We start from the raw sequence: 26,479 nt of genomic DNA, 5'->3' as shown, positions 1-26,479 counted from the left end.
AAGCTCGGCACTGCTGGTAGTCCGATCCCGCAGCTGAAACAGTTTTAAGATACGGTCCTGGCGCTTGCTGGTCTTTCTTGGGCGCCCTGGAGCCTTTTTGACAACAATGGAAGCTCTCTCCTTGAAGGTCTTGATGATGCGATAGATTGTTGACTGAGGTGCAATCTTTGTAGATGCGATACTCTTCCCTGTTAGGCCATTTTTGTGCAGTGCAATGATGGCTGCACGTGTTTCTTTAGAGATAACCGTGGTTAACTGAAGAGAAACAATGATACCAAGAACCAGCCTCCTTTTAAAGTGTCCAGTGATGTCATTCTTACTTAATCATGACTGATTGATCGCCAGCCTTGTCCTCATCAACACCCACACCTGTGTTAATGGATCAATCACTAAAACGATGTTAGCTGCTCCTTTTAAGGCAGGACTGCAATGATGTTGAAATGTGTTTTGGGGGTTAAAGTTCATTTTCTGGGCAAATATTGACTTTGCAAGTACAGTAATTGCTGTTAAGCTGATCACTCTTTGACATTCAGGAGTATATGCAAATTGCCATTACAAAAAATGAAGCAGTAAACTTTGGAAAAATTACTATTTGTTTCATTCTCAATACTTTTGGCCATGACTGTAATTCTAATAGGAGTTACAGGTAGGAATGAGGGGACCCGTAGTCCAAATTTCGGTTCGGGTACCAGAACTTTACCCGAACTTGAACCAGAACCCAAATCCCATTGGAATGTAGGGGGACCCAAACTTTTGATTTAGAAAATCTCTCTCTCTCTCTTTCGAAACTTTCCCCGGAACTCCGAACATTGCAACGGACTTCCGGGAGTAGTCCATGTTCGGCATTTAGCACCGGACACTAACTGTCCCGTACAAACCCCAAACTTTTAAGTTCGGGTTCACTCATCGCTATTTACAGGTAAATATAAAGGTCTCTTATTTTGTGTTCTAGAACCAATTTTTGTGGATGCCCAGCTCCTGCCAGATGGAACCGATCCAAACGATGCAAAGGTTTATGTCTTTCTCAAAGAGAGATTGACTGACAACAGTGGTAGCACCAAACAAATTCATTCCATGATAGCCAGGGTTTGTCCGGTAAGACGTCTTCTTCATCTATAGCAGTGATAGTCATTGTAACACAACCTAATAATTACATTTGTTCTAAGTGCATTTCCTGCTCATGATGAGGCCTAGAATGAAGGCATGGACTACTGTAGGACATGTAATGTGGTGCATAACTCTTCTTCAATGTCTAGTTATTTCCATCTGGACTTTGTCCAAACGAATTACATTTAATCACTGGGCATTACTGAAACAGTGAACAGAAATGCTTTCAGATCCTGATGTTTCTCCATCCGAACAATGGTATGTCTTCTGTGACTGACTGACTTACAGTTTTTATCTGTCGAATTCAGGAAAGATTTTTTGAGTGCTAGGACTGCACAATAATTGTTTCTATAGTTGACAGCATTTAAAAAAAAAATACATGCGACTGCTCTCTTCATGGTGCCTAATTTTTAGTAAGTGCCCCAAATGTTTGCATTTTTACTTCACTATTTTTCCCTTCCCATTAGAGTGACTTTTTTTTCTGTTCTTTCCTTTCTTTTCTACCTTTTTTCTAAGAGCCGTAATATTTTTTTTGCTGTCATAGTTGTATGATGGCTTGTTTTTTTCATGGAAAGTTGTCATTTTGAATTATGCTATTCATTTCCCCATAAAATGTTCTGATAATGGAAAACATTTCAAGTTGGGTGAAATGGTGTAAAAATGCAATTCTACCATACTTTTGTTTTTATGGCGTTCGAAAAAATGACCTGGAACCATGATTCTCCATGCCAGTGTGATTATGGTGATACCAAAATTTTTTATTGCTTAAAATAAATGTAGAACTTAAAATAAATAAAATCGATTGGTTTGTGTCACCATTTTCTGAGACACATAACATTTTTTTTCCCGTCGATTGTTACTGCTAGAAGTAGCAGTAAGGCGAATGCATTTCAAGCAATGCTGCTCTTATTCATAGCTACCAATATTGTGATTCAAACAGTAGTTAAAAGCAATAGCCAACCAGTTAGGATGCAAGCATAAATCACATGTTAGACGAGACCAATAGTATTCATGGATTATACATTAGCTACTTTCCCCGAATATGTCTAATTTGAAAATATTACTTTAAGGGGTTGTCCACTATTAGGACAACCCTTTCTTGATCTGATTGTTTGCCCCTGTGAAAATAAAAACACTTATACTCACTCCCGTGCCGTGCCGTTCCAGCGGTGTCGGCACTTGCGTTCCCAGGGTTATTATGATACGTGAGCCCTGGGCCCAATCAGTCCAGGAACGCAAGCAAACATTCAAACATTGCTAACATTCAAAGGGAGAAGGGGTTATCCTAGTAATGAACAACCCCCTTTAATAATATACAAGAACCACAATAGTATAAACTATGAGTGGATATAACATCACAGCTAAGACGGTGCAGAAGGAAAAAAGAATTATAGAGCATGCAAAATCCTTTTATTTCTGTATTTAAAAAAACTAAACAGCAACTACAACAAGACTATATAGAGGTCAAGGCCTGACAGTTTCCTTATAATGATAGTGTAAGCAGGAAAATACACTAGGCAAGAAGGTGTTTCTCTTTACACTGCAAAAAAATAGCAACTAAATTGCTTTCTGTTCCTTCTAGAATGATATTGGTGGACAGAGGAGCCTTGTTAACAAGTGGACAACATTTTTAAAGGCACGACTTGTGTGCTCGGTGATGGACGATGATGGGACTGAGACTCATTTTGATGAGCTAGGTGAGTAATTATTTGTGCACTGTAACTTATATGATTAGAAAAGTGCAATCTCTGCAGAAGCCAGATTTTTCTCAAAGATTAGAGCCATACAATAATAAAATAGGGAATCGCATGGTTTCATAGGTAACTATAATAAGTCAATAATATGATAAGAGGTAGTAGTCTTTCTTCTTCTTTTAAAACTATATTTTTTTCGATTTGCTACTGTATTTGTTCATCGGCATGCATCATCTACTGCAATGGTGAGCTCCTACACACAGCAAAGCTGCATGTCCAGAGCCTGGACTGCAGCACACAGTGGGACATATTTAGTATTAGGGTTCGCTCACACTGCTGTATATCACGGCCGAGTGCTGTGTGATGTTTTATCGGATAGCTCTCGGCCCAATGTTATACTATGGGGCAGTGCAGTTCTACGATTATTTTCTCATGCCGATTCGGAAAGCACTCACCCAGTCAAGTCTAAGGGTGCTAGTGAAACATGGAACTGCACTAGGATGTCATCCGAGTGCAGTCCGATTACCGTGGACAGAGACAATGGTGGAGAAGATGGAGAAATTAAGCTCTCCGTCTTCTCCACACTCATGCTGTGATTCTCTCTTGCGAGAGAATCTGAGCACATTCAGATAACACAGCCAAGTGTCGTTAGCCTAATCGGCCCGAGTCTCGAGAATATACGCCAGTGTGAGCAAGCCCCAGATTTGTAATATTGGTTCTTTCTGGGTCTTCCCTGGTTGGGCAAGTAGTGGTTAGTATCTGAAACCTTTCATAAACATGGTGCAGATGATGGAAGACAGTGTTTGGTGCAAATTACTCCAGAATTCTGGCACATTCAGCGTGGTACATCTCCCACAGTGTTTCTACAACTTCATACTCTGGATTCATCTGGACTGTGATAGCATGGAACTGATGTATGTACCCCTCACCCACTAGGACATTTTAGCTAAATGTGAAAAAAATAAAATCTGAAATAGTCATTAGAAGTGATAACCAAAATAAAATCCTTCTTTTTTTATTTTTTAACCTAGAGGATGTTTTTCTCATGGAAGCAGACAATCCCCGATCTACTCTCGTCTATGGAATTTTCACAACTTCAAGGTATAACATTGTTAACGTAAAACAACTCCATATACGATACTTATACTGTAGTTACATTATATATTAACTCATTCAGAACAAGGCAAAATTTTATTTTTGCACTTTTGTTTTTTCTTCGCTTTCTGCAAACAGCCATAACTTTTTTTGATTTTTTTGATCAACATAGACAAATAAGGACTTGTTTTTTTGTGGGATGAGTTGTAGTTTAAAATGACATCATTCATTTTAAAATGCAGTACAGGCAAAAAGAAATGAAAAGTAGAATGAAATGGTGAAAAAAAAAATGCAATCCTGTTATTGTTTTGTGAATTTTGTTTTTCATGGCATTTATTGAATGGTAAAAATGACCTGTCAACCCAATGCTCATGGGCCAGTATGATTACGGCGATGCCAAATGTGCAGAGATTTTTTTTTCAATTTAGTGGTGAAAAAAAGTATTGAAATTAGCATTGTTTATTTTTTATCTTTCACTGTGAGTAAAGCCAGCCATACACATTAGAGGTGGACTGAATGAAGCTTCGGATGATCGTTCAGCCGACAGCCACCTTGGCTGGCTCTCTCATCTCTCATACACAGGAGTCCTCGATCAGCCAAACGCTCCTGTGTTCTCTATGACAAACCCTGTCATCTGACATATCTGGTATCGGCTTATCTCTGAGAGGAAAAAAGCAATGGCCCGAAATTGAAAATGCCCAATCAACATCTTTCCCAATGATCAGTTGTCCGGGGTCCTCCTACACATTTGACGGTCACCCGAACCCGTTGATATCAGCAGGTTTGGCCGACATTAGTGTAATATGTATGGAGATCTTAAGGTTGATCTCAGACAATGTTTCTATTTATTCTCTAGTTGAAGAGAACATGTCACTTGCTGAAAAAAATTGAGTCAAACATCTTGGAAATATCACTAAGCTCTCCTGATTTTGTCATTTTTTTCCATTTTGCTTTGCATTGCTCGATTACAGGGCTATTCACATTTGTTGCTTTTGGAGCACAGTATGTGAAATCTTTGCTTGTAGCACAACTGGGCATTTTTTCAGAGTTTTCTCTGGGGGTGTGTGCGTTCACCACTTTTCCCAGACACTGCCAATCACTGCTCTGCAACATCTGAGACTACGAGAGCAGCTGCCAACCTTTGATAGGCAGTGTCTGTAAGGGAGGGGTGAAAATACACGCCGCTAGAGACGACTGAAGAAGTGCCCTCTTGCACTAAAAGCAAAGATTGTACATGCTACCCACCAAATGCAACACATGTGAATATCTCTGCAATGGAGTGATGCAGCGCAAAATAGAAAAAAGAGACAGAATTAGGGGAACTGAGGAACATTTACAAGATTTTTTACTTACTTTTTTGGAGCAAGTGACAGATCCTCTTTAATGGGTTCCAATTGCACATATGTAATCACAGTTTCTGGTGTTCAGAAACTTGTTATTAAACTTCTGATATGCTTATTACATTTTTAGCAGTGGGGATAAAATTAATATATAGTCAAATTTTTTTCAAATTGAGCTGCTCTACAAATCAGCTTGTTTGAACTAGATCACAAATTCATCCCAACAGATTTTTGGAGGATATGTTGGTGTCCGCTGATCATTTTCTTTGCACATTATGGAACTTCACCCATCACATACCTCTTATCCCCAATGACCCCTGCTCTTCTTCCTTCCTTTCTCAGAAGGGATAATATTTCACATACTGGCTAGCAGATTGCAATGTCTTGGAAGTGAAAAGAAATGTATCCATAGAAGTTCAGAGTAGTTTGCTAAGCCATTACAGAACTGCTTTACACCTTCTATTAGAGGAGCATGCAGACAGCTGTAAAAAAGACTGAATATCTGTGAGGGAGGAGAGAAATAATGATAGGTTTACTCCATTGCATTGTTAATTCGCACACAACAAATCTTGGCAGCATCAAAACAAAGGTGCAGCACAGCGAAGGAAAAATAATGATAATGTAAATAAATACCATATTTTTCGGACTATAAGACGCACTGAACCATAAGATGCACCTAGGTTTTAGAGAAGGAAAATAGAAAAGAAATGTAAGCAAAAAATGTGGTCACGATGCACTGTTAAGGGGGATGGGGTCTTCTGCTGACACTGGTATAGGGGTAATGTCCCCCAATTCTGTTAATATCCCCCATCCTGGTAGATATGCACCCCCTTTCCTATTATATGTGGCCCCCCCATCCTCCATCCTGATATGCATGGCACCCTTCCATCCTGGTATGCATGGCACCCCTCATCCTTATCCTGGTATGCATGGCACCCCTCATCTCTATCCTGTTATGCATGGCACCCCTCATCCCTATCCTGGTATGCATGGCACCCCTCATCCATATCCTGGTATGCATGGCACCCCTCATCCATATCCTGGTATGCATGGCACAGCAATTCCCATCCTGGTATGCATGCCACCCCTCATCCATATCCTGGTATGCATGGCACCCCTCATCCCTATCTTGGTATGCATGGCACCCCTCATCCCTATACTGGTATGTATGGCACCCCTCATCCCTATCCTGGTATGTATGGCACCCCCTCATCCCTGTCCTGGTATGCATGGCACCCCCTCATCCCTGTCCTGGTATGCATGGCCCCCTCATCCTTATCCTGGTATGCATGGCCCCCTCATCCTTATCCTGGTATGCATGGCCCTCGCATCCTTATCCTGGTATGCATGGCCCTCTCATCCTTATCCTTGTATACATGGCCCCCCATCCTTTTCCTGGTATGCATGGCCCCCTCATCCTTATCCTGGTATGCATGGCCCCCCCATACTTATTCTGGTATGCGTGGCCCCCCTAATCCCCATCACATTGCACATGAAAAAAATAAACACTCCTACTCACCTTCCTTCTCTCTCCTCCAGCGCTGCGTCCTGTCTGCCCGCACTGATCTCGCCATGTGAGCCGTTCATGGTGTCACTGCCGTGCACGGCTCACAAGGTGAGATCAACTGCTGGAAAAGTCACTGCTCCCCAGGCCGGGACTGTGTGCGTGGGGAGCTGTGACTTCATGCTCCTTAATAGCCGGCATACAGCGTAGCCGCAGTGCGCCTCCTGCAGCTGCCGAGCGATCACGTGTGCCCACTATTAAAGGGCATGAATATTCACCCCTCTCCACTCCCATGGGCGTGGAGAGGGGGTGAATATTCATGCCCTTTAACAGCGGGCACACGCGATCGCCCGACAGCACTGCGGCTACACTGTGTGCCTGCTATTCAGGAGAATGAATATTCAGTGTTCCCCATGCCCATGGGCTTGAGGAGCAGTGAATATCCATTTTCTTTAGCAGTGGGGACAGTGTAGGCTGCAGCAGGCAGCTGCTGCCTCCTGTGCTCCGCTCCTCCGCCTCTACCGCTCCTGCTACACCCCATGCAGTATATATATATATATATATATATATATATATATATATACCCCCACAACATTCAGACTATAAGACACATTTTTTCTCCAAAATTTGGGAGGAAAAAAATGCGTCTTATAGTCTGAAAAATACGATACTTCTGAGTAATGGTAGCATAGACTGCTGAGCACATTGAATAGGTTTGAGTATTTTATTTTTTAATAGCTTGCAAAAAGCATACATTTTTACTGGTTCGTCAATGTTTCTAACCATAGGAGTTTCCTTTTTCTGTACAAACATGATATTTCACATTTTTTATAGCTGCCTCAAGGAGAATATTTAAATGGTAGGAGAAGCAGAGCATTTAAGTATACAATCCCAACAAGTGGGTGGCTTGCACTGGCTGAAATGTCATTTATTATCTGTCTACCATAATTAAGATGTTTATGGGCAGAAATTCATACATTCCAAAGGCTGATGATATTCAGATTTACTTGGCAGTTTGAACAGAAGTCTGTTGATGCTAGAATTTAATATGAAAAGATAAGTGAAAAAAACAAGACAGCAAAGGATTAAGGAAGCAACATCCTTTTTGGGATGAGTAGTGCATTAATATGGCAGACAAATGTTCTTTTTAACTCTATGAAAATTATTTGAACTGTGGTTTAAATGAATTCTCACAGGAAAATGATGTCCTTCACTAAAAAGCCAAATTGAAGCTATACAATACATCAGACATAAGTCGTAGAAATATTCAGATGATAAAATGGTCATGGGGAACCTTGCCAATGATGTTATGGAAAATAGTTCAATAGATACATTTCTTCAATTAGCCTTTAGCCTTCCAGAGTTTTAATATATTTGAAAGTTTGCACAGGAAGCTTATCAAGTACACCATTAAAATAATAGCCATATGCCATTTCCAGCTGTGTGTGGCCTTCCTAAATAGATCATATAAAGAATTTTTTGTAAAGAACCGTCTATTTGGAGCGAAGGCAGTGCTTTTCCAGTATATGAAGTGAAGTTTATATAAGAAAGTAGACTTCCAAAGTCTGACAAATGCAAACAGAAAATGATTTAAATGAAGAAAAGATGGAATTGTTAAGACCTACATATTGGTTGCCAGCCACTAGGTAGGATTTCAGGTTTTGCCGTATAATCCTTTAAACATGTGGATTGAGACCTAGAGGGAATTACCTTATGAATGAAACAACTGAATGGAGAACGCAAAATGAGCTACTGTTTCCATACACAAGTTTTGTGGCACTCTTGGAAGACAGTTCTTGGAAATCTACAAAGCCAGTTAAAAGAAATGAGCCTTTCTTTTGAACTTGGATTTATTGTTTATCATTTATTTATTACTGTCTGGCCATTACTGGGTTGTTATGTGTTATTTTTATAGAAATGTATCTTGGAAACATGTGAACTAGTGTAAAAAGATTGCATTGCTTTTCTTATTGTTATTTGCATTCACTATTATTATGATTCTGTTTTCCAGCTCTGTTTTTAAAGGCTCTGCGGTATGTGTTTATCACATGTCTGACATTCAAACCGTTTTTAATGGTCCATTTGCTCATAGAGAAGGTCCAAACCACCAGCTGATTCCTTACCAGGGCAGAATACCCTATCCAAGGCCTGGAACGGTGAGTTACTACGAAGGTATTATGTTATCTTCATTTTAAAAGCATGATCTTATCATATATTTTTGTTTAAAATGTGCTTCTAGCAACAACTGAAGGAAGTTGTGGACTTATAGACAGTACTACTTGCGACTTCTGTTGTCCTGCTTATGGGGGTCCCAGCTGTGGAATCCCAGCTAACCAATACTTATGACCATCCATTGATTTTAGGAAACCCTGTTAAAGGTACTAATATATGGCAAAAAATACCAATGCAGGGATTATTAAAGGAGTTATCTGATTTATTTTTTTCTAAAAAAAAAGACAGGTTTTATGATAAAGTATTAAAAGATTAAAAAGCCAGAGTAAGTGGACTTCTAATACGCTGCTGATTCAAGAACGAATCATAAAACAAATTAGTTGAAGGTGGTTTGTTAACACATTTCAGAGTCAGATCCGACTCCTTCCTCAGTACTACCACATGTGAAACGCGTTGACATGTGAAAGACTTTTACATGTGGTTGTCCTGAGGAAGGACTCAGATTTGACTCTGAAACACATTGACATGTAAAAGACTTTTAGAGTCAAATCTGACTCCTTCCTCAGGACAACCACATGTAAAAGTCTTTGTCCTGAGGAAGGAAGGAGTCGGATTTGACTCTGAAACACCTTCAACTAATTTGTTTTATGATTCGTTCTTGAATCAGCAGCGTACTCGATGTCCACTTACTCTGGCTTTCTGTTATATACAACTCTGTGAACGCTGCAGCGGCTGACAACTCTGCTATGATAGTGGTTGTGTCACAGCAACCCTACCCAGATAAGACCCTATTGCACTTAAAATACGCTATATTTACCAACTGTTACCCCTGCTCTGATTTCTACATGGCCAGGAATTGATGATTTCATGTTCTCAGTCATCTGAGCTCTGTGATTGATTCTGGTGCTCAAATGACTGGAATTTCATTCCAGTCCGTTAAATGCTACAGCCAGTCATAATCCTTTGAACTCAAGTGTCAAAAGAAAGGAACGTGATCGTCAGATCTATGTGATCGATGGGTGTTACAACTGTTGAGTATAGCTTCTTTTATTTATCACATGTTCTTCTCTTCTAAAAATTTTTGGGAACGTCAGACAACTCCAGCATATCATTGAAAACATTCATTTTACATAGCATTTATTTCCTTGGCTACGTCCACAGAAGCCTTAAAATGCTGGCTTACAAAGGTGTGCTTTTCAGTTCTTTTAAAAGAAGTTTTACCATTCTTCCTCAGTTTTGCACTTTGGACCACTGGTATGATATTGAAAGTGTAGAACATGAAATGAAGCAAATAATTGCCCTGTTTCTGAAAGGGAGCTTGTTATAAACCAATAGTCAGTTTCCATTAGAACATGAAAAAGTAGTGCCCCTTCTCTCACTCTGTCAAACAGTGCCCATCCCCTTCTGTTAGCACAGACGCAGCATTGGGATGTGAGTACTGTCATCACTCTGCTGCAGCGCAAATAATCCCTTACATGTCGTGGTCCATAGTTACTGCAATATGTAGGGAGTTTGACAGGGGGGATCACAAGCTCTGTTACTTCATAAGCTCCCTACAGCGTGATTGCAAGGAGCTAATGGTTGCTATGTGCCTAACAACGGCCTTTGATCTATCATAGATCAAAGCCTAATAGATTATGCAAGAATAACTATTATGGATGAAATAAAAATTTTAAATTAAAAGACAGTAAACTTGCTGTTTTTTATATATTATTTCCCATAAAGAGTTAGCTAATAGGTTTCATTTACCCCAAAATGGTAGCAAATAAAACTCATCCTGAAAAAAAACAAGCCCTCTTATAGCGGTGTCATTAAAAAAAATTATGGCTCCAGGAATTTTGGGTTCTCCAAGAATATAATAAAATGGCCCCATCACGTAATTCATATGACAGCCTGTTGTGGAAAGGTGCTAGGATGGGCGGCAGCCTGAAGAAATACTGCTTCCGAGACCTGTATCTCAACTGAAAGAGGAGCAAGATCATAAGCACACATACTAGATCTGCAAGAGAAGGGCTGTGACAGAAGAAGAAATAAATCTGAGGCTGGAGAAAAGATCATTTGTGCTCACTCAATCGAGCAGAAGATTTATTTCTTCTCCTCTGACAGCTTTTCACCTCGACTCACGGAGGTATGTGTGCTTACAGAGTATAGCTCTTCTCTCATTGAGACACAGGTCTTGGGAGCTGTGTTTTTTCAGACTGCAGTTTATTTTTAATATGATCAGCTTTTTCTATGTATGTAAAGGTTTTCCCCAAGTTTCTAGCTTTGCATAAATTAACTGACACCTTAATTATAGCCCCAATTGCTTATTTTATGAATTTGTGAAATAATGTTTTTTTTTTCTTGTTCCCTGTTCTAGATGACATATTGAGCGGATATGTACTAATGTCATATATTCTGTTTTTTTCAGTGCCCAGGGGGTGCTTTTACGCCAAACGTGCATACAACTAAGGAATTTCCAGATGATGTTGTTACCTTCATAAGAAACCATCCACTTATGTTCAACTCAATTTATCCAGTGCATAGGAGACCACTTTTAATAAGAACAGGCACGGATTACAAGTATACAAAAATAGTGGTGGATAGAGTAAATGCAGCAGATGGGAAGTATCACGTCTTGTTTCTTGGGACAGGTAAGCGGAATAACAGATATGCAACTATAGATAAAATGCAATTCATATAGAGTCTGACAGGATTACCATGAACCAACGACCACCTATACAGAACAGGTGCATGCATTATAGACTTTACTGGACCACTTGTCTCCATTATGTCAGGTTCTCATGGGTCAGCCCAACAGTGCATACAGTCAAAAGAAAAGACAAAAATGAGCGTTATCTAGGGCAATATTGTTTGGGTCGTTTTTTTTACTAAAAGGCAGATTTACTTATCTGATTAGGTTAGATGAGCAAGCAATAGGTACAGCATTACAGAGTGCAGAATCGAAACTATTCTCCACTAGTTTTCAGATATAGCTGCGGTCTTGCTGCAGAACTTTCCCTTGGTCAGCTGGACGGCACCAGGAGTATGTGAACAGTTGAAGTAAGGAGAAGGCGCTCCTTTGGTATCTGGCACTGCTGGCATTCAAAGTCAAGGTAAATGAAATTCCAGAAGCAATCTTCATATACAGTAGATGTTTTTTTTTTTTTAGTTGCAACGTATTTCAATTCACCCTAGTTTCTTCCTTAGGCAAAGTAATAAAAACACAGTGACTCAGTGGTTAGTACCACTGGGGTCCTGGATTCAAATCCCACCAAGGACAACATCTGCAAGGAATTTGTATGTTCTCCCCGTGTTTCTGTGGGTTTACTCCGGTTTCCTCCCACACTCCAAACAGATACTGATAGGGAATTTAGATTGTGAGCCCTAATGGAGACAGCAATGATGATGTCTGTAAAGCGCTGTGGAATTAAGGGCGCTATATAAGAAATGCATAATAAAATAAATAAATAGAACACATTTCATGTTACAAATAAAAAACAATATATTTATTAAGATTGAATCGGAAACTTCATTTACCTTGACTTTGAATGCCAGTGTCAGCTACCAAAGGAGAACCTTTTCCTTCCTTCTACTTACCGTGCATAGAGTATGTTCTATGCATACATATATATATACTAGATGGTGGCCCGATTCTAACGCATCGAGTATTCTAGAATATGTATGCAGCCGACCGGGCGCGACTAATCAACGAAGCAGTGTTTAAATGGGTTGTGCACTACTTTAAATTCAGGACAGCGGTGTTTTAAATTTCGCGCCAATATCGCTGATTGGTCGCTGCCGGCGGCCAGCGATTGGTCGTGGCCGGCGGCCAGCGAACCGTGTTAGTGAGGACCGGGGAGCGGCGCTGCCTGTGCGGTACTTCTGCTGCATCTTCATCTCCCAGCTGCATCGCCGCTGACCTCCATGCGGCTACCTTCGGGAGATCAGCGGCTAGGGCCGGTGATCTCCCGACGGCAAGTGTGAAGGGAGGACTGGGGAGCGGCGCCACCTAGGCCGCCGGTCGGGGTACTTCTGCTGCAAGCAGCCGGGAGATGACCGGCTAGCGCCGGTCATCTCCTGGCTGCATCGCAGCTGACCTCCGTGCGGCAGATGAGCCGCTAACGGCCACCATCTTGTTCTGAAATCCCGCGTCGCTGATTGGCCGCGGCCGGACCAATCAGCGACGCGGGATTTCCTGGATGGACAGACAGATGGGATAAGCCGATTATATAGTAGATATATATAATGTGTATACGCTGCATAGTGATAGTCTACTACAATGATTCTGTACTGTATTTTATCTGAGATGCAGCTTCAGAGGCATTTGCTATCAGTAGCTATTATTTGCTTTTGTATCTGTAAATATTTCATCTAATTTTCACTTGTTGCGCATACTTAATAAAGGGGGACATTTTTTTAGTTTTATTTTTCAGTTTTAATATGCAGCTAGCTGGAACAATTTGCACCCAATTTCTTAAGAAGCAGCCTCTTAAGAAATGTAACACACGTCTGGCCGTTCTTTTTACCATAACCTCATTACTTGATGTAACCGTTCACATCTGTTCTTGTTTTGTTAGTAAAGCGTGTAACTGTTTCCCATGGTTTTTATGGGAGGGGGATACATAGGGCCCAACTACTAGAAGAAGGCGCAGTGTGTTATAGTTCTCAGTGATCATTGACATCCACCCCCAAGAAAATAATGACATTACATGAGGCTCTATACTGTTGATGTGACAGTAATATTATTATAATAAATATGTATATTATTGAATCGAGCATGGTTTGTACAGTGACTTCACTAGATGAGATTCCAGTGATACTTAATATATGCCCGGTGTATCGCCTCGCACTCCGGGTGCCATTGTCTAAACGTGCTAATATATTCCACATTCAGTAAATCAGTAGCTGGCTCAGACATAATCTCATCTTTTACACATATGTTCCCAGAATGTAAATGTTACATTTTATGGATATATTTCTAGATGGATGCACAGTTTCTGCACATCAGAGAGTAAGTGTTGCTCTGATGTTTTGCCATATACTTCATTGGATCCTGCAAATTGTTGTATGCTGTAATCAGCAAAACCACACCATTGTTATTTAAAGCACATTATTGTGTTTACACCGAATTATAGACAGCAGAAACACATACACTCCTTTGGAATTTAACTAGCAATCTGCATATTACATTACAATGGGTTAAATTGGCACTAAAATGTAATTTCACTAGTGAAAAACAATTGTGTCCAACTAGACAATTCTCCATATGCTAAATACATCAGCTGCTCAAGTACCAGTCATACTAGTGTCAGTTTAGCATATTATCTATTAATTACTGTACATTACTTATCCTGCTCTAGCCGTGACCCAAAATGAGTGGAGATGTGGGTATAACAACCAACATAGGCGTCTCTTTTTATCCAACGGTAAGACTGACTTAAAGGGGTTTTCCTACGAACAAAAGTTTATTTTAATCAATAGTTCTTGGAATAATAATAACTTTCACATTTAGATGTGTTTAAATAAAATGTTCCTGTGCTGAGATAATCTTATAAATGTTCCCCTGTGTAATGGCTGTATCTGACCGTACAGAAACATGGTCTGATCATACTACATCTCTGGATCAGGGGAGGGGGGAAGTATACAGACATTACAGCATGGGAACACAGCTGATTCTTTTTGTAGGGTGTAACTGTGATCCCCTGCTGTGATGTCTGTATACTCTCTTGCTTCCTCCCCTGCCCAGGAGATGTGGTATGATCAGACTGTGTTCCGTACACGGTCGGACAAAGCCATTGATTAAAATAAACTTTTGTTCGTGGGAAAACCCCTTTAAGGCTCCAAAGTCAGCCAATCCCAACAAAAGTGACAGGATCATCCAACAGTCTAATCATGAGGGTCTCGTGACACTGCTCCAAGAGGTAATTCCCAGGAAGAAAAGGATACAGCCTTCTGAATTTCAGGAGCCAATCCTTTTGTTCTCACATGAGATCTGCCACCAGAATAGTCTCATAGAGAAAACAAGAACCAAGCTGGGTGTTTTTGTGTATTGGGCAGGCGGGAGATATAGCAGCTATCTAATGTGCATGGAAGTCTTTACCTGCATGCAACAGACAAAAGCTGGTCATACACATACAGTGGTGTGAAAAAGTGTTCGCCCCCTTCCTGATTTCTTATTCTTTTGCATGTTTGTCACACTTAAATGTTTCAGATCACAAAACAAAATATTTAGACAAATATTAGACAAAGATAACACAAGTAAACTAAAAGTGGAGTTTTTAAATGAAGGTCTTTATTGTTAAGGGAAAAAGAATTCCAAACCTACAGGGCCCTGTGTGAAAAAGTGATTGCCCCCATCCCTTAAAACATAAATTAACTGTGGTTTATCACATCTTTGGGAAACTGAGTTCAATTTCCCTAGCCACACACAGGCCTGATTACTGCCGCACCTGTTCTCAAGCAATAAATCAGTTAAATAGGACCTTCCTGACAAAATGAAGTAGACCAAAAGATCCTCAAAAGTTAGACATCATGCTGCAATCCAAAGAAATTCAGGAACAAATGAGAAACAAAGTAATTGTGTGGAACGGGTTATAAAGCCATTTCTACTAAAGCTTTGGGACTCCAGCGAACCACAGTGAGAGCCCTTATCCCCAAATGGTGAAAACATGGAACAGTGGTGAACTTTCCCAGGAGTGGCCGGCCGACCAAAATTGCCCCAAGAGCACAGCAATGACACATCCAAGAGGTCACAAAAGACCCCCAACAACATCCAAAGAACTGCAGGCCTCACTTGCCTCAGTTAAGGTCAGTATTCATGACTCCACCATAAGAAAAAGACTGGGCAAAAATAGCATGCATGGCAGAGTTTCAAGACAAAAACTACTGCTCAGCAAAAAGAACATAAAGGCTCGTCTCAGTTTTGCCAGAAAACATCTTGATGATCGCCAAGACTTTTGGGAGAATACTCTGTGGACCGACGAGACAAAAGTTTAACTTTTTGGAAGATGTATGTTCCATTACATATGATGTGCAAATAACACAGCATTTCAGAAAAGAAACATCATACCAACAGTAAAATATGGTGATGGTAGTGTGATGGTCTGGGGCTGTTTTCCTGCTTCAGGACTTGGAAGACTTCCTGTGCTAAATGGAACCATGAATTCTGCTGTCTACCAAAAAATCCTGAAGGAGAATGTCCGGCCATCTGTTTGTGACCTCAAGCTGAAGCACACTTGGGTTAGGCAGCGGGATAATGGTCCGAAACACACCAGCAAGTGCACCTCTGAATGGCTTAAGAAAAACAAAATTAAGACTTTGGATTGGCCTAGCCAAAGTCCAGACTTAATCCGATTGATATGCTGTGGCATGACCTTAAAAAGGCTGTTCATGCTTCGAAACCCTCCAACGTGCCTGAATTGAAACAATTTTGCAAAGATGAGTTGGCCAAAATTCCTCTATAGTGTTGTAAAAGACTCATTGCCAGTTATCACAAATGCTTGATTTCAGTTGTTGCTGCTAAAGGTGGCCCAACCAGTTATTAGGTTTAGGGGGCAATCACTTTTTCACACAGTGCCCTATAGGTTTGGATTTCTTTTTCCCTTAATAATAAAGACCTTCATTTAAAAACTGCATTTTGTGTTTACTTATCTTTGTCTAATATTTAGTGATCTGAAACATTTAAGTGTGACAAACATGCAAAAGAATAAGAAATTAGGAAGAGGACAAACACTTTTTTACACCACTATAATTATTGTGATGCTTTTGGTGTTTGAGTGTTTTTGTGTATGGGATTGCCAGGAGATGTAGCTTTCGGGATTTAATCTAATGTGCATGGGAGCCTTTACTTGCATGCAGCAGACAAACGCTGGTCATACACATAATTATTGTGATAATTTTGGGTTTATCCTCGTACTATCTAATGTGCATGGAGTGTCTCAAGAACCCCCAGCCTTGCAGATATTAAGACATGTTGGATTTCAACATGGCCAAACCACTGTTCCCCTTCAAGATAACAAGCTTCCAAAGTGGTCGGGTAGTAGCCTATTCACTTCTTCCCCATGTACATTTGACTAAATCTGTACGTTTATGGTGAAGCGGGACAGGAGGGTCTGCTGTCAGCCTCCAACAGTTTGGGTTATAAAATACATAACGTTTGTGATGACCATAACCCTCCCTCTCCCATCCCCATCAATCTATATAACTAGTTCCCTAATTAGGAGACTCTGGTAAGAGGGGGAATGAGTTGTCAGGATTTGGGGAGGAGAATAATCGTCTTTAATATAAGTTGTTGTAAGCTGGAGGTTATAATTAGGGTTGAGCGAGTATGTTATGTCCGAGTATGCTCGGGCCGAGCTCCGAGTATTTATAGCTGCTCGGTGATAAGGTTAAATCGCTCCCGTGTGCATGATTTGCAACTGTTTGACAGTTTTATTACATGTGAGGAATGTGTAAGAAATAGACATTCCTCACATGTAGTAAAACTGTCAAACAGTTGCAAATCATGCACACGAGCGATTTAACCTTATCACTGAGCAGCTGTAAATACTCGGAGCTCGGCCCGAGCATACTTGGCGAAAGGGTTAATAGAACATACTCGCTCAACACTAGTTATAATGGTACACATTGTAGGACAGCTTTTTAGATTTCCCCCTTTTTCTGTGCTTAATCAAAGAGTTAAAGAACTCTGAAAGTCCTTAATGGAGTCAATGCAAAGTGGATCAGATTACACTACATCACTACTTGATTGAAAATTTCGAAGCAAGCTTCATGTGTATCAATGGATATTATTTCTTTTTACAGTCCACTGTTAATCACTGTGACACTTCTAGTTGTTTCTGCCATAAAATACATGACATAGTCACACTGAATTGATGGAAGAGGGTCGTTCACGTCTCGGACCGCATCAGCTTTATAGCCAGGCGGTCACACATGTTTATGGCTCTGGCTGCCAAGGCATCATAGCTCTGCCAGGTTTAACATTCTTATTAGATCGCTTTATAGTTCTGGACTGAACTGCGCTGTAGTGTTTAAATTATATGGACTTACTATCAGACAAAAGTAAGATTCGTGTAAACTCACTATATGCTTATGTGACATAGATTTATCAAGTGCTGACAAACCCGCTGTCATGAATAGAGCTACATAAGCCCTTTGTTCTGAAGAAGCTGCTTTCACACGCAGTGCTGTTCACACAGACGCCATATGATGATTAGCAGGTTTTTACACAAATGAGAACAGTCTTATCTTGGTAGATATATTATATTTATGTGCCTGCATTATGCAATGCTATAATTTATCTATGTTTTCTCATAAACGAGATTGTGTTATATTCACTGAAGAAGATTAAGAAAATTAATTGGATTAGAACTGTGCTATAAATTCAAATGATATGCATGAATGAAAACAGCATACAAAACATATTTTGGCACAGACGGCCTTAGGCCACGTTCACACGTTCAGTATTTGGTCAGTATTTTACATCAATATTTTTAAGCCAAAATCAGAAGTGGAACAATCAGAGGAAAAGTATAATAGAAACACTACACCACATCTGCATTTTTCGCCCACTCCTGATTTTGGCTTACAAATACTGATGCAAAATACTGACCAAATACTGAAAGGAGTTGTCCACTACTTTGACATTGCTGCCCTATCCCTAGGATAGAGCATCAATGTATGATCTGCCGGGGTCCCGCACGCGGCACCCCCACCAATCAGCTGTTATCGGTGCCCGCGGCCACCAGCCGGAAGTCCTTACCTGCGGTGCTTGGCCGTCCATCTGTAGTGGCCACCGCGGGGTACTGCTTCAATTGAATAGGAGGCGGATGTGCAGTAACAAGCGCCGGCCACTACAACTTGATGGCCAAGCACCGCAGGTAAGGACTTCCGGCCGGTGGCACTGATAACAGCTGATCAGCGGGGGTGCCACAATCATACATTGATGCCCTATCCTATAGACTTTTTTAATAGATCTCATTAGAGAAATCTGCTTCTTTCTTTTCCTGGACTGTGCTTTCATTTTCAATTCATGAATAAAAGTTGAATTCAGTGAAGACAGATTTTCCCTTTGCTGAGATAAAGGATGACAGCTGCTACTCATAAGATTCTATGAAGAGTGAGAGAGAGGAGGAGTGAGGAGATGAGGCTGACAGGGGCCCTGCTGCAAGTTCTCCTGAAATGACAGGGCTCGCTCATACCAGGTTGTATTTTCTCATGCGAGAGAATCTGATTGATTATGTAACTGACACTCCATTCAAACTCTGATCAGTGTCAACTTAGTGTGATCCAATTCTCTCAGATGAGGAGTAGATGGAGAACAAGATTCTGTGAGTACCAGGGCTGTGGAGTCTGTAAGCCAAACCTCCGACTCCAACTCCGACTCCTTAATTTCCATGACACCGACTCCAACTCCACTTCACGACTCCAACTCCCTCATACATGGCTCATGTTTAAGTGATAAATTTACTGTAGCACAGATTAATCTCAGCTAAAAGTCTAGACCCTTAGATCAGGAATAGGACAGACATTTATAGGACATTTCATAACTTTCCCAAATTCTTCTGAAAAAATATTCCCCACAAACTGCATTGAACTACTATACCCAATTTATTATATATTTTAGGAGTTGGAGTCGGTCCATTTTATACCGACTCCGATTCCGACTCCACCAAAATGGACTCCGACTCCATGACTCCGACTCCACAGCTCTGGTGAGTACGCATAAATCAGACTGTATTTGGATGTCATCTGAGTACAGTCCTATATTTTCCACTCACCTATAGACTTGAATGGGTGAGTGCAATCTGATTTCCCAACTTGCAGAATGCTACGATTATTTTCTTATGCCGAATCGGCATGAGAAAGAGAATGCTGTTATGCACTGCTTCATAGAATAACATTGGTCCGAGTGCTATCCGATAAAACATTGAATAGCACTCGTCTGAGGTATACACTTGTGTGAGCGAGCCCATACACTTTAAATCTGTAGTAAAAATAAAAATTTGCGTAAATGTTGCTTCAGAAGAACTTGCAGCAGAATGTCTGTGTCTTCTTCTAGCTCCTCCCTACTCCACTCCCCTTATAAAAACCAACTGTCATCTCTTGTTTCAGCAATGTCAAAGTCTATGAGTTCTAGGAGGGAAAAAAGTAGATTTCTCTGATAACTGTAAGGCAGCGCTAGTCATAATGCTGGGGGATACTCGCTGCATCGGGTCAATTAAAGCACACCAGCCACGTTTTCCAGTATTGCACAAAACCAGCAGTTTATTTTACTTCATAACTGCTATAACCGAGTCCAAATCAGTGGCTCGCCGACATATTACATATAATGTCCAAGAGCCTTTAAAGTGGCAGACAGGCCCACTTGGCTCCAGTTACAGCCTCCAGCAAAGTCACTTATAGAAATGTCCACATCAAGCAGTGTTTTACCTTTGCCAGGTTTTAGCTGCTTCAGACTTGTTCTGCCACCACTGTGGCTTTACACTTCCCAGATGGGGGTCTCCAGCCCTCGTTCCTTCAAAGGCTACTGGTATGTGGTCTCACCTCACATCCAGCCTCTGCCTTGCAGGACTCTTGCTTTCCAAGCCTCTGGCCCTCCAAGTCTACTGGGATCTCTTACACCTAAAGATCCAGCCTCTGCCTTTCAGGCTTCACCAGGCTTCACTAGGCCTCTCCAGGCTAACGGTGTCCCACACGGGAACAGGCCTCACGCCTTACACACCCTGTCTCAAAACCACCAGGGTTTATATATCTTCCAGGGCACACACAAGACCTGTGCTGATGTCACAGCCATGTGATCAGACCTTCTGTGTGCACAGGACCTGTGCTGATGTCACAGTCATGTGATCAGTCACCTGAGGGGGAGGTACATGGTCAGCCAGAACACACCCTGGACCATTACAGTAATGCCGCAAGCCGCTGCATTACATAACATATATTATAAAGTGACTTATTTTCATGTGTTCTGTTGATTTATGAAATAAAAATTAAAACAAGAGTTATTTTTTAAATGTGGCAGATCCCACAGAACTTTACCTCTGGTTTTCAGAGTGGAAAAACGAAACCAGAACACACTGCAATAGATTTGGCTGACTGCTTATATAAATCTTACTACATTATGTAATGTCTGTAAAAGCAACTTAAAATCTGAATTTAGTTCTGTATGTACATTTAAGCACAATTTTGGTTTTAATTAAATTTCATGTGTAGATTTCGTTTAGAGCATTTACAGTTTTGCCAGATCCTCCTTAGCAATTAACTATAAAACTCCAATTTGTAAGTAGCAGCGTATTCTGATGTGGTCTTAGGGTATGTATATACTACATCTTTTTCAGGCGGATTCCACCTGGAATCCACCTGAAAAGGGCAGCAGATCCGTTACCAAACAATGAACATAATCCACAGCAATGTAAAAACGATATTTCTGTGCACATTTTCAGTCTTTTTTTACTTCTTTCAACCACTTCAGCGTTTGGAAACCTTAAAAGAAGAAATATGTACATTCTTTCTAGTTGAAAGCATAGGGAAAAAATGCAGGCAGCAGAGCTGCCACCAAAAATTATGGCAAAACGACGGCGACTCCCTCGTTGTAATGAACACATCATATGCTCATACCTTAACGACCTTGGGTCTTTCTGTTTTTGTGTTTTCCTTTTTTGCTCCCCTTCTTCCCAGAGCCAGAACTTTTTTAAATTTTCATTCAATATGGCCATGTGAGGGCTTATTTTTTGCGGGACGACTTGTACCTTTGAACGACATCACTGATTTTACCATATCGTGTACTGGAAAACGGGAAAAAAATTCCAAGTGCGGTGAAATTGCAAAAAAAATGCAATTCCACAGTTGTTTTTTGGGTCCTTTTTTTACCATGTTCACTAAATGCTAAAACTGACCTGCCATCATTATTCTCCAGGTCATTACGAGTTTGTAGACACCAAACATGTATAGGTTTTTTTTTATTTAAGTGGTGAAAAAAAAATCCAAAGTTTGCTTAGAAAAAAAAAAAAAAATGACGCAATTTTCCTAGACCCATAGCATCTCCATTTTTCGGCATCTGGGGCCGGGTGAGGGCTTATTTTTGCGCTCCAGGCTGTCGTTTTTACTGATACCATTTTGGGGTAGATCCGATGTTTTGATTGCCCGTTATTACATTTTATTGCGATTTTGCAGCCGCCAAAAAAACGTAATTCTGGCATTTAGAATTTTTTTCTTGTTACGCCGTTTACCGATCGGATTAATTATTTTTTTATATTGATAGATCAGGCGATTCTGAACGCGGCGATGCCAAATATGTGTATGTGGGTTTTTTTTTTAATTATTTTATTTTGAATGGGGCGAAAGGGGGGTGATTTAAACTTTTATATTTTTTTATTTTTTTAATATTTTTTAAAAAATTTTTTTACACTTTCTGCATGCTTCAATAGTCTCCATAGGAGACTAGAAACAGCAGTTGTCTGATTGCTTCTCCTACATACAGGCGAGGAGCAGATCGCCTGTATGCAGGAGAAATGTTCACTTGCTATGAGCGCCGACCACTAGGTGGCGCTCACAGCAATTGAGACATGACAACCATAGGGGTCTGCTGCAGACCCTGGGTTGTCATGCCCACCCATTGGTGACCCGCGATCACGTGACGGGGTCACTGATGGGCGGGACTTAGGACGCGCTTCCCAGAAGCGCGAGTTAAATGACGCCGTCAGAGATTGACAGCGGCATTTAACTGGTTAACAGCCGCGGGTGGATCGCGATTCCACCCGCGGCTGTTGCGGGCACATGTCAGCTGTAAGAATCAGCTGACATGTGCCCGGTTCAGTGCGGGCTCACCGCCGGAGCCCCCCGCTGAACCGACCTTTCCGACCTGGTGCGTACTATTTCCATCAAAGAGTTTTGTCTCAATGTGCACAAAATATAGCTAGAGACTCAACTTAATTCAGCAAGGTATAAAGTTTATTATTTAAAATATACATGAAAACTTACATATAAAAACGGCACCTCCAAACTGTGAGGGGATCTCGTATAGCACCTAACTTAATTTGCATATGTATATGTGTAGATATACTGATTCCCTTTGGTATAATAAGAATTATGTATATTGCTCTCTAATACAAATTATGAGGCAACAAATCAATATTGCAGGTCATAAAGTGTGCAAATATATACAGCATGTAACATACCAAGACAGGAATCCAATGCTGTAGCTGGAGTGGTGCGGAGCCCCTCGACCCCTACGCACGTTTCATTCAATGACTTCCTCAGGGGGCGTGGTGTAGGCCAGGAAGTGTGCTGATCTTATGTGTGGCTTGGACCAATGGGGATGATGAAATATGTCACATGATGGGATCCACGTCTGACATAGATGGCGCATGAATGCCCTGCCCGCATCACCCATACACGTGACTTCCGGTTTTCGTCCCGTGGAGCGCACGCTATCAGCGGTCCCATGACAACATGAGACGCGCTGTACGTGCGCTCCTGCTATGGACAGATATCCCGAAGCCAGGAGTGCAGGAAAAAAGGCACATGCGCGCTGACAGGTGGATGGGAGTAAGTGTGTCACACTAGAATTATGGAGATTCTAATTGAAATAGTCAGTGAGCATGAAAACATATGTTGATGTGTGGAATAATAGGAATAATAATTATGATAAAAACACAAAAGTGAGTGAAAGAGTAGTTGACTGTGTAGGGGTGTATTAAAAGAATTTTTTATAATAATTAGTATTAAAATTTAATATATTATATAAAAAAGTGGATTTTATGTTCCTGATCAAATATACTGGTGCGTACTATTACTGACCAGGTCGGAAAGGGGTTAAAGGGATTCTGTCATGATAGCACTCCCCTTTAAGAAGTAAAACATGTCAGCAGGAGCTACGCACTCAAAGGTGTAATTATGTGTGCTTGGCTGAATTTTTTCCCATTGAATTGCAGTAATTATGAGAAAGTTTGGCGAAAATTTTCTTTCAAAGAGCTTTTTAATGCGGATAAGGAAAATTCTGTTAGGCTGTATTTTAACAAGATTTGATTACAGCGAAAGCCTCCATGGTTAGGCAAAACTTCACAAACTTGCCAGCTACTGTTTGATTTGATCATACGCTACATTTGAATATTTATAAAGGTATGAAATCACAATGATTTATCACTGTGTTTACACCAGTATTTTATGGCAAATACATAAAAAGATATGGCATTGGCAGAGCTTCGGAGGCTGTTAAAATGCCAATGAGCCTGTCTGAGAGAGTCATTTAGTGACATTACTTTAACTGGTATGTTTATAAAGTAATATAACAATGCACATTAGCAACAATCTATGCTTCATAGTCTGCCTTAGTAAGTAATAAAGGTTTACTTTATGTTCTTGTGCCAATAGTGTATATACTATTAGCTAAATGGTTGTGGGGATTTACAAGTCTGCACTCTCCATAATTGTCTTATAGGCAATATGTTAGGTATACCAACACAAACGCCTTATGTACACAAGTGTATTATGGCACCATACAACCTGTTGTTATGACTGCACACGCACATGCAACTGTTTAGACTGGTAAAAACCCTAATCTGACCCTGGTCTGTCCCTACCTGACCGCGGAGGTTGGCACCCTAAGATAACGCAATGGCGCCACTACTCGACGGCGGCTCCCACTGCTCGTAACAGCTCCAAGTAAAGCTATGCCTGTGAAGCAACTCACACGGGAAAATAGGTTATACACAAAAACTGCAACTGACTCTGTTGGTTCCTGTACAGATTAGATATCCTGGCTCCTCAGTTCCTAGTGGTACCTGCAGGTGCAGAGATAGACCTAACTACAGACAAGGCGATGGCAACTCTGGCCTAAACTGCCTAAAAAGCCGACAAGTTGCTTCACGTACCTCCGAAGGAACCGGAGGGCAGAGCAGAGTGTGAATTACCTACAAGAATAGAAAAGAAGTGTGCTGAACAAAGGAAAGATCCCAAAGTGAGCAAAGTAAATAACTACATACCAAACAAAGAATAAAGCAAGTACTGTTAACAAATATACTGCCTACTTCCTAATGATAAACTGAAGATAGGTGCAAAGTATAGCAAAGAAACAGCAAAGCAAAAACGCTTCTCTGGAATCTCACAGATTGGCTCCAAACATCAATCGGATGTCAGAACATCCAAATGAATCTATGACCAGCAGGAAATTCCAGCAGGGGGATAGAATATAAAGCTGCACCCAAAAGGTAATAGTATGAGATATGAAAACACCTGTGTTAGGCTATGTGCCCACGATGCAGAAATGCTGCATATTTTTTCCGCTTCTCCCTGGCTGGAAAAACGCATGCGGATTTTACATGCATTTTTCCTGCCAGGTAGAAGCGTTTTATCAAGCGCTTTTCCAAGCGATTTTAGCATCACTTGGAAAAGTGCTTGACAACTTGGTCACACTATATAAATCCATGCAACCGGCATGGATTTATATAGTGTGACCAAGTAAAAGTTAAAAAAAAAAGAATCAGAATGGTAAAAAAATGAAAAATAAAGATTATACTTACCTTCCGATGGCCCCCGGTATTTTTTCCGCTGCGTCCGGTCTGTTGTATGCGTCGCGGTTGTGTGAAGGACCTGCGATGACGTCATTGAGTCATGTGACAGGTCACGCGACCGCCGATGTCAGCGGTCACGTGACCTGTCACATGACTAAATTACGTCATGGCAGGTCCTCACACCACCGCGACCCATAGAACAGACCAAACGGTGCGGAGAAAATACAGGGGTCCATCGGAAGTAAGTATAATCTTTATTTTTTATTTTAAATTCTTTTTTTAACAGGTTCTATGGTACCTGGGTCTGGAGGAGAGTCTCCTCTTCTCCAAACCCGGGTACCATCCGCACATAGAATTGCTTAATATCCGTGTGTGCAAATGTGCTGACACGGATATTAAGCGTTTCAATGCAAGTCAATGGAGGCAATTACGCTGCGTGTCCGCAAAATTAATGGACATGCTGCGTATTTTTCTGCAATGATAATCCGCATTGGAAATTTCCGCAGCATGTGCACAGCACATGCGGATTATCATTGGGGACCATGGGGCACGTATTACCAAGCGTTTTTCAAGCGTTTTCGAAGCGGAAATTCCGCAGCAAAAACGCTTGAAAAACACATAGTGGGCACGCAGCCTTAAGCTAAGCAGACTACAGCCAGAAAAGCAGAACCCAAACACCCAGAGAAAGGTGTGTCTCCTGTGGCTCAGCAGAAAGATAAGCCACAGAACACAAACTCAAGGGATTGAATCCAGGAGCAAGACACATGTAAGTTGTGAGATCAGTAATGCACATGTATAGATTTATATGGGGCACAACTGTAACTCCTTATGCATAATAATAATTACTAAATGTATATACAGAACAAAAATAGTCTTTTTGGACTGGATACTGCTGTACTTAGGCACTATACTACAATTCCACGATCTAAATCACTTATGAGACTCGATACAGAAATTAGAAACAGATATTAGAAATACCTTTTTAAGGGCGGCATGGTGGCTCAGTAGTCAGCACTGCAGCCTTACAGCACTGGGGTCCTGGGTTCAAATCCCACCAAGGACAACATCTGCAATGAG

The 26,479-nt window shown here is 40.9% G+C and overlaps 1 protein-coding gene across 1 annotated transcript in view; it reads left to right on the top strand.

The window, feature by feature from the left end:
- Nucleotides 1–26,479, top strand: part of SEMA3C (semaphorin 3C) — a 165,268-nt gene that overhangs the window by 107,210 nt on the left and 31,579 nt on the right. The window contains exons 8-12 of the mRNA XM_073652309.1: nt 953–1,095; nt 2,690–2,804; nt 3,833–3,902; nt 8,752–8,896; nt 11,323–11,545. Of these exons, the coding sequence (XP_073508410.1) occupies nt 953–1,095; nt 2,690–2,804; nt 3,833–3,902; nt 8,752–8,896; nt 11,323–11,545 (696 nt within the window). The remainder of the gene's footprint in view (nt 1–952; nt 1,096–2,689; nt 2,805–3,832; nt 3,903–8,751; nt 8,897–11,322; nt 11,546–26,479) is intronic.

Source organism: Phyllobates terribilis, unplaced genomic scaffold (genome assembly GCF_046119375.1).
Source record: "Phyllobates terribilis strain yellow unplaced genomic scaffold, ASM4611937v1 Scaffold_11__3_contigs__length_659146591, whole genome shotgun sequence".
NCBI lineage: Eukaryota > Metazoa > Chordata > Amphibia > Anura > Dendrobatidae > Phyllobates > Phyllobates terribilis.
The sequence above is the reverse complement of the archived record's forward strand: the minus strand, read 5'-3'. Positions and strand labels throughout refer to the sequence as shown.